The 13,748-nt window shown below is 41.4% G+C and overlaps 1 protein-coding gene across 4 annotated transcripts in view; it reads left to right on the top strand.

Annotated features, from left to right (window-relative positions):
• GRXCR1 (glutaredoxin and cysteine rich domain containing 1) overlaps positions 1 to 13,748 on the top strand; it is a 239,129-nt gene that overhangs the window by 165,246 nt on the left and 60,135 nt on the right. For 3 of the 4 annotated variants that reach the window (XM_033946415.1, XM_033946395.1, XM_033946405.1), the window contains one exon: positions 2,441 to 2,539. The exons of the other annotated variant lie outside the window; for it this stretch is intronic. In XM_033946415.1, the coding sequence (XP_033802306.1) occupies positions 2,441 to 2,539 (99 nt within the window). The remainder of the gene's footprint in view (positions 1 to 2,440; positions 2,540 to 13,748) is intronic. 4 annotated transcript variants of the gene reach the window in all.

The raw sequence follows: 13,748 nt of genomic DNA, 5'->3' as shown, positions 1-13,748 counted from the left end.
TATCGCATCGACCATCTTTATTACTTTTTTCTTTAATCAGTCTTCTTTGTAATACTTTATAGTAAAAGCCACTTATCTGCTCAAACTCTGTAAAAGGAGCACCTCTCCTGACATGATCATGTTTCAATATAAACTTTAGAGTCGAGGCTTCTCCGTTACACTAAAAAGAAAAAAATAACATTTTAAAATTCATGCCTTGGTTCAAGGTCCACAACTGTAATATAACTACATACATACTATAACTGGAGACATTATCTCTTGATTATATCTTTTACACTAGTTTCTTCAAAGGCTACTCAATTACTTTTTCTTCTCCATTACTTTGGTGATTTAAACCGTGCTCCACAGTGACTATCAGCATTAATTCTTCTTACAGCGTCTGACATCAGATCCCTTTTTGTATTTACTCTTAGTGATGTGCAACGAACAGGTACTTGATTCTAATTGTGGCATCAACTATGCTTTAGTCGCAACAAACATCTTCCATTAATTTTCCTGCATCATTGTTCCAAATCCTCCTAGTAGAAAGGAAAACCTACAAAATTGGCACTCGGCACTTGTTGTCCCCCACCCCACTCTTAATACCCTATAAGTACTACACAGACACGCTGTTCTTCGACAATATGTGGATTTATTAATGGCCGCAGCCGTAAATGCCCCACTACAAACATCATCTACAAAACTACGAATATCAACATACCCAAACTTTTACCATGAACAATTTAGATACCAATGCATATCATCATATTCGCTATACCATAGGCACAACATCATATTGCTGCATCTCAGTCCTTACAACCATCAACTGATCGTGTCCTGCCCAGCATCTCTGGCTGGGTCACCGTTGTTCTCATGGGAGAGCCGTTCAAGCTGCCCCGCCTCCTCCCCATCCTGTTCAAGGAGGGGTCATCCACCTGTCGGTTGTTGAAGTCATGTTACACGGCCTCCCCGCTGTCCAAGCAGGGAGACAAGCAAGCCTCTGAGTGCTTACCTTACTTGCTTCTGCAAGGCTATATGTAGCCACATCTTTTGCTATCAACTGTAATGCAGTGTTATTTCTTATCTGTATGCTGTGCCTATGACCCCCCTATGCTTTTTTCTGCCGCTGTTGCATCTATGGCTACGACTGGTTTTCCTTTGGGGTGGGAGGGAGGGAACGCCACAACGCTCCCTGGCAAGGGCCGGACTGAAGCTTCCGCTTCAGTTCAAGTCGCCTCACCCTTACTCTCACGTCCCCTATGTGTCCTGTCCCTAATTGGGCCCTCTAGGCCTTGTTTTCCTCTGCCCCTGATTTCTTCTCTCCACTTCCCTTTCCTTTCCTGCTCCTGGGCAATGGGCTCAGCCCTTTTGTCTTCGCCACCCCCCTATTCAGGTGGTGCACTTGTTCTTTCTTGGAAAGCTGAAATCAATATTGTTCATATTACAGACATCCAATCAATTTCTTCGTGTAAACCCTCAGGGACCACTGAATAAAACTTAAATATCCATTGTTGTTCTTTTAGGTTTAAAAGTTTTTTGTATAATTTCCTCCCTCCCTTCCTACTACTACCATAGCTATAACTCTCCACTTATGTCCTGCAAAGTATGGTTCATCCTCTTCCAAAGATTAACAATGGGGGCTGTGTCAGTTTCTGTGTTAACTCTTGACTTATGTTCTGTTAATCCCGGGTATGTATCCACTGAACTGTCTTTGGGTCAGCAGTCATTGCCAAGGGGCACCATTGGCACTGTCTACATTCCCGCTAACACCCTCTTTTCTTCTTACTCTCTGTCATTTTCAACATTTCACCAATATTCCAGTTTCTCTGACACACAAACATCGGTTGTTCAAGCATGTCATCAAACAACCGTATCACGAGCCAATGGTGGAGAATTATTTTTCTTAGATAGGGGGAGAACTTCTGTATATAAATTAACTCCTGCTTTTCCTCCTTCTGACTCAGAGTTAATAATAACTCCCTTTGAGCATACTTAGCTCTTAAGTAAGCTGATTGGATAATCTAATTGGGGTATCCCCTCTGTTTAAACTGTATTTTCAGTATCTTTGCTTGTTTTTTAAAATACATCCTAGAGGAACAAAGTCTTCTCAAAAGGAGAACCTGATATTTAGTGTAACGGAGGAGCCTCGACCCTGAAGAAGTTTATATTGAAACGTGATCATGTTGGGAGAGGCGCTCCTTTTACTGAGTTTGAGCAGATAAGTGGCTGTTACTATAAAGTATTATAAAGAAGATTGATTAAAGAAAAAAAAAATTATAAAGATAAAAAGGAAAAAAGTGATCCAATGATGAATGCAGATGCTGTGGTATAAATCTTACCAATATAGAATCTATAAATAAGCCTGCTGAGGATCAACACATTGGAAAAATTTGAATGTGAAGTTCCAAAGGATATGTGTGTTGATTATTGATTATTGATGATATTTTGCTAACATTTCCAGTATCTTCCTTGCAAATGTGTACCGAATCAATTGCGCAATGGCTTTCCGTTAATGGATTGGTGCTTAATCCAACTAAAACTACAGTTTGCTGGATTTCAGGTATGTTAACACCGCCTACTCAAAAAAATTTGATTGTTTGGAATTGATTTTACTCCATTTACATCATTCTGTTATCTTGATGTAATATTTGATTCTTGCTTATCCTTTGATAAACAGGTTTCACAAATTCTTTAAAAGAGTATTATTGGTTGAGGCGTATTCACACTATAAGTTCTTATTTAAACTCCCATGCATTGTACACCCTTTTACATGCATTTGTTATTTCAAGGATTGATTATTGTAATTCTGTATATTGTGACATTTCTAATATCTGCATGTGTCGTCTGCAAACATTGCAGAATTTTGCAGCTAAACCATATGATCACATCCCTCCATTTTTGATTCAACTACCTTGGCTACCAGTCCAATTTAGATGTTCCTTTAAGATATTATGCTTGATTTTACACAATGGGCAACCCCCTTATTTAGCTATAATTACATTACCATATATTCCGTCGAGTTCTTTACGTTCTTTAGATTCTGATTAGTTCTTCCTTCACCTAAATCTGCTCATTAAAAAACTACACACAAATCTGCTTATTTTTTTTTCTTTCACCATTTCTTTGGAATAATTTACCTATATATATGACTATTGACAGAGGCTGCACCATGCAACCACAAAGTAACAAAACAATACAGAAATCTTTCGCAGTTATGAGAAACCTTAGACAAGTCTGAAAATTATTCGAAAAAACACAATTTCAGCTCCTAGTACAATCTCTAATCCTAAGTATCCTAGACTATTGCAACATCCTCTACCTCCCCTGCCCTGCAATAATGATTAAACAACTACAGACAATTCAGAATACAGCTCTGAGACTCGTCTATTCATTGAAAAAACATGATCACATTACTGAGGCATTCATCAATTCTCATTGGCTTCCAACCCAGGAAAGAATGCAATTTAAATTCTATTCTGTATACTATTTAAAACTATAAATGGAGACAGCCCAACCTACCTAAACGACCGCCTCATCCAAACCACCTCTACCAGGCATAGAAAAACACACACCCCATTCACCAAACACACCCTCAATCCAAGAAGTAAAACGGAAAAAACTATACAATGGACTACTGGCCACTCAGGCAGCGAAGATAGACAACCAAGTCTCCAACCTATTGACAACAACCGTAGTTAGTTTATCTTGATCTGTCAGCAGCGTTTGATACAATTGATCACCAATTACTCCTTGCTAGACTTCAATCTATTGGGGTTAGAGATGAAGTTCTAGCTTGGTTCACATCTTACTTTAGTGAGCGTACTTCAATAGTTAATTTCAATAATTCTTCATCCCTTCCATCTCAGATTTCTCATGGGGTTCCACAAGGATCTATTCTCTCACCCTTACTTTTTAATATTTTTCTAGCTCCATTAATGACATTATGCCAATCAGTTGGATTTCATGTTTTTGCATATGCTGATGATATACAATTATTACACCCTCTAAATAATAATAATACAGTTGAAATTTCATCTATTAATGAGAAACTTGATCATGTATATCATTGGATAGACAAAAACAGATTGGCTCTCAATATTAAAAAAACCAATGTTATGTTATTTCCTTGGAAAGAGAATTTTTCTCTTGTTCATCCCATTTCAATTCATAATGTTCCCCTACAATTAGTTAAAAATATAAAAATTTTAGGTGTAATTTTTGATAACAAACTAAATTTCCATGATCATATCAGCAACATTGTGAAAATCACCTTTTATAGATTACGTAAAATTCGTTCCATCTCGAAATTCCTTTGTGCTAAATCACTCACTATACTGATTCACTCTTTGTTGATTTCTAAACTTGATTACTGCAACTCTTTATTCAAAGGAATTGCACAATATGAAATAAAACGATTACAAATTATACAGAATACAGCAATAAAATTAATAAATAATTCCAAAAAATTTGATCATGTAACACCACTTCTCAAAGAGGCTCATTGGCTTCCTGTTAATTACAGAATCACTTATAAGTTATGTGTAATTATCTTTAAAACTTTGATTAATAAGACCCCTGCTTTTTTATATAGATCGCTTATTCCATATTCTGCAAAGAGAATTTTACGTTCTAGCGAACAAAATCTGCTAACGATCCCATCATTAAAAATTATTAATACAAGGAGACAACTTATTTTTTCTTGTACGGCACCTCAAACATGGAACGCCCTCCCTATTACTTTACGGGAGGAGAAAGACTTTGGAAAATTTAAAACTGAGTTAAAAACTTTCCTTTTTAAAGATGCCTTTTCTACATAATTTTATACTTCAAGAATTATATTTATTTGGTTAAACCTGTTTTAACTATATCCTTTTTGTATTTTCCCTTAATGTTTCTTCTTTACTTTAAAATTATATTTCATCCCTCCTTTCCCATTGTTTAACAATGTTCAAATTTAGAGTATTTTAGCCATTATTTAAATTGTATGTATTATTATGTATTGCATTGTTATTGTTCTTTGATTTTACATTGTAAATTTTAAATGTAAATCGCTTAGAATATCCGATTAAGCGATTTATCAAGTCCCATAATAAACTTGAAAACTTGAAACTTGAATTGAGCTCTTGCTTTTATCTTGAGAATTTTCTAAGAATTTTGTCAAATCAAAATTATATGTAGTATGAGTATTATCTACCTCACCTTCCTGAACAACTAATTTTTTACCTCATGGAATATAATAAACATTTACAATATCTTTATCCTCAATTAACAACTGTAACCACTTTCTTTACATACATTTTAAAGAATTCCCTTGAAGATAGAAAGTGAATAACAGGAACATTTAGTAGTCTCAAATTATTAGATCTTGAAGCATTCTCAAGTGCCTCCAATTGAAAGTGAATCATCAAATTATTTTTACTATTAGATGCCTGCGTTAACTGACAAGATTTAATTTGAGATTCAGCTTTCCCATAATTCTTCTCCAGCCTATTTAATCTTGTATCCTGATCAATGAATTTACTCACAGATTCCTCTGAAAATTTACTAAAATGTGATAGATTTTTTCTGTAAAGTCTTATCTAATTTGGTTATAGCAAACATTATATCTTTTAAGGAAATTTGTTAATCAGTAGAGCAGGGGTGTCAAAGTCCCTCCTCGAGGGCCATAATCCAGTCGGGTTTTTAGGATTTCCCCAATGAATATGCATGAGATCTATTAGCATACAATGAAAGCAGTGCATGCAAATAGATCTCATGCATATTCATTGGTGAAATCCTGAAAACCCAACTGGATTGCAGCTCTTGATTGCACCCCTGCAGTGCACCGCGCCGCCCCTCCCCCGAATCTGCGGGGTAACTTGTTTGATCGCCGCCTGGGCCCAGCCACTTCTTCGGGAGCCAGCCCAGAGAGAGGCACGCGTGCACCGCGCCGCCCCTCCCCCGAATCTGCGGGGTAACTTGTTTGATCGCCGCCTGGGCCCAGCCACTTCTTCGGGAGCCAGCCCAGAGAGAGGCACGCGTGCACCGCGCCGCCCCTCCCCCGAATCTGCGGGGTAACTTGTTTGATCGCCGCCTGGGCCCAGCCACTTCTTCGGGAGCCAGCCCAGAGAGAGGCACGCGTGCACCGCGCCGCCCCTCCCCCGAACCTGTGAGCCTTTCAGGGTCATTGTCAGCTGAGCCCCGAGAGAGCTCCAGAGAAGGTGATAGAGCCCACACGAGATCAAGATTGGTTTTTCTTTGTATGCCACCTATCAAAAGTACTAGCAGCAAGGAGAGGAGCGTGGGAGCCCTGCTCCGCCCCCCTCCCGACTCAGAAGAGCCAACTTTCTTTAAAAGAAGTCTCCGAACGGCGCGTAGCCGTGATCGTCATAAGCCTTCCTGCCCGTGAAGGTCCGATCCGGTCGGATCCGCCTGCTATTGCGCTTGACCCTTCCTTCAGCCCTTGAGGGTCACCGAAAAGACTCGCTGCCCCCTGTGACTTTACGAAACAGAGAAAAGGGGAAGCTTTCCTCCATCCTGCTCACCCTCCCACTTCTTTGTTCCAAGTTCCTCCTGCCCCCGCCAAATTTGTATCTCATTGTACTTCATTGTATTTCATTGGATTCTATTAGCTGCTAAACTGTACTCCTTCCGAGGTCAGTATATATGGTTCAGCCGCCAAATTTGTGTTTCATTGTATTTCATTGTATTTCTTGGAATCTGTTAGACGCTGAACTAAAAGGAACATAGTCTCAGATAGTAATCCATTCTCATTGCTGGGATTCGGGTTTAACGCTCACCCCCTCTTGTGTTGTCCTCTAACCGCTCAGTTCCACTCCCAATAAACGTTAAAAAAAAAAAAAAAAAAGAACCTGACACCTTTCCACACCCTCCTCCTGCATACTGCTTCTACCTGTCTCTGTGCTGTCGCTAAGTCTCTCCCCACTTAGCATTTTGTTCCACACACGATCCAAACAAGCTCTGCCTCTCAGCTTAAAAGGCTTCCCAAGTTCCATCATGAAGCCTCCCTTCTGGCTCCTTTTTCTCTTTCTCTGCTCTTCTCTCAAGATCTCCCTCTGCCTGATACCCCCCTCCCCCAACATACCAGACTCCCCAAATGTCACTATTACCTGCCCCGGCCTCAAAATTCCCACGCTGATGCGCACCAGAAGTCACTCTTACAAACAAAAACACCGCAAAGCCAACCTCGCCTCTTTAAAGCCTGTGCCCCCCGCCAACCTTCCCAACCACGCCCCTGACTCTCTAACCCCAGTCCCGTTACTTTACTGCAACGCCAGATCCGTATGCAACAAGACCCAAATTGTGAAAGACCTTCTCGCGGACTCTGATCCTGGATTCTTCTGCATCACAGAGTCCTGGATCACCAAAGACGATCTCTATACACAAAACGAGCTATGCCCTCAGGGCTACCAAGGCCTCTTTTCTCCTAGATTAAACCGAAAAGGAGGCGGCCTGGCACTCCTCTACAAATCTTTCTTTGATGTTCAGCTCCTCGAAAAAGGCAGCCATCATTCACTAGAATACATGTTAGCCTCAGTCAATGATGAGCTCCATCTTCACCCACTGGGTATCGTATTACTATATCGCCCACCCACCCCCTGGAGCAATTCCTCCGAGCTTGTTTACAAGACCATATCTAACGCGTTCCTCAAGTTCCAAAGACTACTGATCATCGGAGATATTAACCTCCACCTCGATGACACCACCTGCAAGGATGCATCTGATTTCAATAATTTCCTCACATCCCTTGGCTTCTCCCCCCCTGTCCCCTCTCCAACCCATGATAAAGGCCACACACTAGACCTCATCAGCTTCCTCGATCTCACGGATTACAAAACTTCGACCGATGACACCCGCTGGGACCACGTTCCCTGGTCCGACCACTTCTTAGGAACCTTCTGCCTCCCCATCTTCATGTCACACCTTGGAACCTCACCCCATACCTCTAAGTCCATTACTTTCCACAAGAAAATTTCAAGTGATCAGTTCTGGTCCAAATTCCTCAACAATCTCTCATCCAAGCCTAAGCCTTCAGATTCTGTAACCAACTGGCATAATTGGATTACTCTCTCAAAATCCACCTACCACTCTCTTGCCCCGCTTTCCACCAAAACCGTCACCTACTCCCGTAAGGCCCCCTGGTACCTCCCACACCACAGGGTACTAAAACAAAAATGTCGATCCCTGGAACGCATCTGGAAAAAATCTAAATCCCCCACAGACAAACAAATCTGGAGAGTCAACATTAAACTTTACAACAACACTCTCAAAAGTGCTAGGAAAAACTTCTATGGTGACAAGATCTCCAGATCAAACAACCAGAACAGCATGCTGTTCAATATCTGGCGCTCCCTAATCCCCAACACCAACCCTTCCATACTCCCCTCCTCCCCATCAGCCGACCTACTAGCAAACTTTTTCAATGGAAAGGTCACCGCCTTAAGAAGCTCTTTCCCTCCCGTAGTCTCCTACAATTCTCTAGTGTTCGCCACCCCCATTCCTACTCCAAATGTCACCACCCCTGTCCCAGTCAATAGATCCTGGACTGCCTTTGAGCAAGTATCCGAATCGCAGGTCCTCAAGCTCTGCCAGAAATTGAAATCCTGCAACTGCACCTTGGATCCATTTCCATCCTATCTATTTGAGAAAATACCCGCACAGGCCATCTCATCTCTCACCAAACTCATAAATTCTGCCCTATTATCGGGCCTCTTCTCACCTGAAATGGGACACATTGCATTGACCCCCCTACTGAAGAAAGCTGACCTAGATCCCTCCATCCCATCCAATTACCGCCCTATAGCGAACATTCCGCTCCTAACCAAACTGCTTGAGTCCATTGTCTCCTCCCAACTCTCAGCCTACCTGGAAAGATTCTCTACCCTCCTACCCTATCAATACGGCTTCAGACCCAACTTCAGTACTGAAACCCTCCTGATTTCCCTAATCTCGAAGATCCAACAACTTCATTCTCACAAAAAATTTGCCGTTCTCCTTCAATTCGACCTCTCTGCAGCCTTCGACGTTGTCCATCATGACATTCTAATCTTCTTACTCTCCGAGATAGGCATTAGCTCCACAGTCCTTGACTGGTTCTCAAACTTCTTACGCTCTCGCTCTTACAACGTTACCAAGAATGGTACCTCATCCTCCCCGTGGAAACCGACATGTGGAGTCCCACAAGGCTCCCCCCTATCTCCTATCCTCTTCAACATTTATATGTCCTCCCTGAACCTCCTCCACCTTTCCCCCCTAGAAACACTCTACACTTACGCAGACGATATCCTGGTCCTCCTCGAGACCGACGCAAACCTCACCAATCTCGCAGCAAACATCTCTTCATGCATAACCAACCTTCAATCCTGGGCCCTCGCTGTACAAATGAAACTGAACGAGTCCAAAACCAAACTACTTTGGCTTGGCCCTAAACTTGATCATCTACCCACTTCCATCCCACTGCCCACAGGCTCCTCTCTACAACTGGAGTTCTCTAGCAAAGTCCTGGGCATCACCATAGATTCCTCGCTATCCTTCAACGACCACCTCAATTCTCTGATAAAAAAAATGCTTTTACAGCCTTCACATGCTGAGGAAAGTGAGGTCCTGCTTCCACCAAAAACACTTTGCCGTGCTCGTACAGTCCATCATCCTCTCCAGATTGGATTATTGCAATTCCATTTACCTTAGCTTAACAAAGAAAAGCCTCCACAGACTCCAACTAATCCAGAACACAGCGGCCAAACTTATCTTCTCAAAAAGTAAATTTGACCATGTCTCTCCGCTCCTGTCCAAGCTCCACTGGCTTCCTGTCATCTCCAGGGTCCACTTTAAATGTGCCTGCTTAACCTTCAAGATCCTCCACGGCATCCTTCCACCTCTTATTCCTCTATCCTGGAATTCCTCAAATCCATTCTTCACTAGATCCACGCAAAAACTAAAATTATCCCTCCCCTCCTTAAAAGGTATCTCCCTCGTTGGTAAACTCGGTTCCTCCCTCCACTTCAGAATCGTTCAGTTATGGAATAGTTTCCCTTCCCCTCTCCGCAACTTGAGCCCCCTTCTACCATTCCGTAAGCTTCTGAAGACCTGGCTCTTCTCCAAAACGTAACCTCATCCCCTCCCTAGTATTATCACACCTAACCTCTCTTCTTACCTACTTCTATAAATCTATTGGAGTTCCATTCCTTCCCTAACCATGTAAACCGTGTCGAGCTCCACCTGTGGAGATGTTGCGGTATATAAACCCAAGATTTAGTTTAGTTTAGTTTAGTTTAGAGGAATATTCATTTAAGGAATGATGTGAAAAAGAAATTAGTGTTGGCACCTTTACAGTCTTCACTAACAGTCTCAAAAGACTGAGAAGAACCTGAAATGTCTTGATCTTTCATTTGAGCTTGTATCTCAATTTCAGTATCCAGTTCCATTGTAGAAAAACCCAATCTCTCCAAAACAGGTTGATGGGGAGGGGTTGGTCCCCCTGATGATAGGGAAATGTCTGGAAGAGAAAGGGCCCCCAATGCTGCCAAGTTATCAGATGGAATCTCATGCCTGTCCATAGGACCTTTCACCAACATTGGGGTTACTTTTCCCTTCAATCCTCCTTCTCTTTTCCCCATCTAGACCAAGCGGAGTAGAGTTTCACACTCCAAGCTCCTAAATGGCTCCTAAGGGGCTTCAAAGGGGCATGCCCCTTAGGTCATGCCCCTTTGGACACATGACTATGTTCCGCAGAGTGAATGTCAAGAAATTCTGGTCCTAAAAGACCTCTCTCCAGCATCACTGAAGAGCAAGGCACCCAGCCAGCTGCCTGCGGCTGTGTAAGGAACTTCTCCTGCACTCAGTTTCTTTTTGTTTTTATGGTTTTAGAGCTTGTATGAATCTTGAATGATTTTCCTTCTTTTTATATAGTATTTCATAATATGATTATACTGTGTAAGCAGTTATAGCTTTTTACATTGAGCGGGATATCAAGTTTACAATAAACATAAACTTAAACATTTGTGGCCATCAAAAAGAAAAAAAGATCAGACCTGTCAGTAATTTCGGACCCTTAGCAGCCATTGCTAGATGCCTTAGCAATGTAAGGGTATTGATCGGAGGGCTCTTTTTAATATTAATGATCTCATTTAAATACTAATGAGATCATTTCCATGGTAGAGTTGGGTTGGTAAATTAGGTCCGCCAAACTGCAATGAGGTGTGCACTGCTTATTACAAGGGAACAAATCCCTAATGGCTACCAGTATTCTGGCCTTTTCTCCTCACAATGTACAGGCAAAATTTAGCTAATGCACCAAAGGTAAATTGAAAAGTAATGAATATTTTGACCAGCTATTCAGGCACACTTTGAGCCAGGTAAGTGGGAATAGGGAAATGGGTTATACATTCAAAGTGGTTTACATATATTGTGGTAAGCAGACTATGCCTGCTAGGAATGTTCCAGGAGCAGTGCACAAGACAGGTTTAGGCTCCACACAATTACCTACTTTTAAAACCCAATTTCAGTCAGTGAATGAGTTTCCTTCTGTGTCCTGTAGAGGGAGTAGGAGGGAAGAACTGCAGGATTCCCATCCCCCACACAAGCCTAGGGTGATTAACAGGAAATCACTTCCTCCTGAGGGTTTGGGGCGGGGCTGCAGACTCCTTAATCTGAAGTCCCAGTTTCTGGAGAATCAGAAGCAGCAGGGACTTGTAGAGGACAGGTTCCAGCGCTCAGGGCTGAGAGCTCTGAATGTCAGCCAAACTCCAGAAGCTATGGAGCTAACAGAGGCTGGTGAAGGCATGTCTCTTAATCTGCTGGAGGAGACACAGGATATGGAACTGGAAGCCAATGCTGAGTCCATTATTGAATTGCCCAGTGAAGATATGGAGATATGCTGTATGAGAGGCAAGTGACTGACTTTTGAATGTTTTTGAAAGTTTGTTTTGTTAATGGCTTGCCTGTGCTGGCTACTCTAAGTCAGCTGAAGAACAAGAGAAATTATCTTTTGAACTTTGTAAAGAACTGTATTGTTGGAACTTGTTTTCCTTTTTTCTTTGGGAGATATGAACTGTTCCCAGTCCCAGACAGAGGGGTTAGCCCCGTGTTCATAGTGGTGGGATAGAGGGCCAATTTTCATGGCAGATTAACACCACACGGAGCACTCTGTCTGGTCAGCACTCAGATGCTGAGGAAGCCAGTGTAATTACACTGACTTATTTGGAATTGGGACAACTCTGAAGATTGTGTATTTTGAGTTTTTATTTTCTTTTGGATACATGCTGATGGACTATGAGTTTGTGAACTTTGGCAACTTATTTAGTTTTGCCTTATGGACATTGAGTCCGAGTTATAAGAACAGAATCATCCTGACAAAGCTTGATATTTATTTTTACTTTAAGAATTAAAGCTCAAGTTTATTTTGAAAAGAACTTACCTGGTGTGGTGGTGTCCTTATCTAAACGCTATATTATTTTCCTTGTGCTGCCCGCAGCGGCTCACAAGAGGTTTTTTCTTGTACCGGTGGCCCAAGACACCTTGCCCTGAGGCTGCCGGTTACAATATACAGGTACTAATTTTGTACCCAGGGCAATGGAGCATTAAATGACTTGCCCAGGGTTACAAGGAGCAGCATTGGGATTTGATCCCATAACCGCATGGTACTGAGGCAGCAGGTGTTCCACTAGGCCATTCCAATATCCAGCTAGAAATAAATAGGTAAATTTACCCTATTCGTGGCCAGACAATGGGGATGACTTCCTCATCTGTGGCAATATGAGTCTTGCCAGCAGGAAGGTGTTTGCACCACCAAAATTTGTCATCTTGATTATGGCTGCCTTCATCTTGATGTCCTCACACCTGTGATGTCATTTCCTACTTAATGGAAATTACCCCTTCCTGGACACAATCAAGGATTTTGCTCAGTATTGGGTATGCTCAAGCACCCAAGGCACTCACAGAGCTGGCTCCTATGGCTACATATACCGGAACTTTTTAAAAGCCAGCTGTGGCTTTTCAAACAAAACACTGGCCATGAGGTTTAAATATTGACCTGTTTCTTGTGTGTTTAATGTACAGTGCTTAGAGTTGCACTTGTGATACTGGCAGTGTACGCTCGATGCTTTGCCTCAGTGTGTTATACTACAATTCAATCTACATTTCATTTAGAACTGTTGTGTTAATATTTTGAACCCTGAGGAAGGCTGGTTATAGTCAAAACATGGACCATGTTGGGCCTGCAACTTGTACAACTGCAATTTTATTACATATCAGCTATATTGCCTGGCTTGTTGTCTGTATTAGCTGGGTTTTTTTTAAATGTACCAATAAACTTTGTCATCCAGAACATTGGTTCCACAGCAACTTTTGTTTTTGGATTTTCCTTCTTCTGTGGAACCCTTGGTGGTTTTCTTTGTTGCTGATCTGTGTAATGGATTGTAAGCCTTCTAGGAATAGGGAAATACTATACCTAAATGTAACTCACCTATGCTATCTGTAAATGGTATGAGCTAAATAAGTAATATGTGAGCACATGTAATAATATAACAAAAATATATCAGTTCTTATTGAATAATGTACATTTATCAAGCATCAAAATACAATTCAAGTTTCAGGTTTATTCAAATCTTGATATACTGCTCAATAACATGTAATTGACATATTTAAGTAGCTCCAAATTTCAGGAAACAAAAATGTCAAAAAAACATACAAAGTATTAATACACATTAAAACCTAAAAATCAGCATAAACCAAATGTGTCAGTTGTCAACTCCTTCAAGTAATTTGAACAG

Source organism: Geotrypetes seraphini, chromosome 1 (genome assembly GCF_902459505.1).
Source record: "Geotrypetes seraphini chromosome 1, aGeoSer1.1, whole genome shotgun sequence".
Lineage (NCBI taxonomy): Eukaryota > Metazoa > Chordata > Amphibia > Gymnophiona > Dermophiidae > Geotrypetes > Geotrypetes seraphini.
Note: the sequence above shows the minus strand (reverse complement) of the source record. Positions and strands in the feature narration are given on the sequence as shown.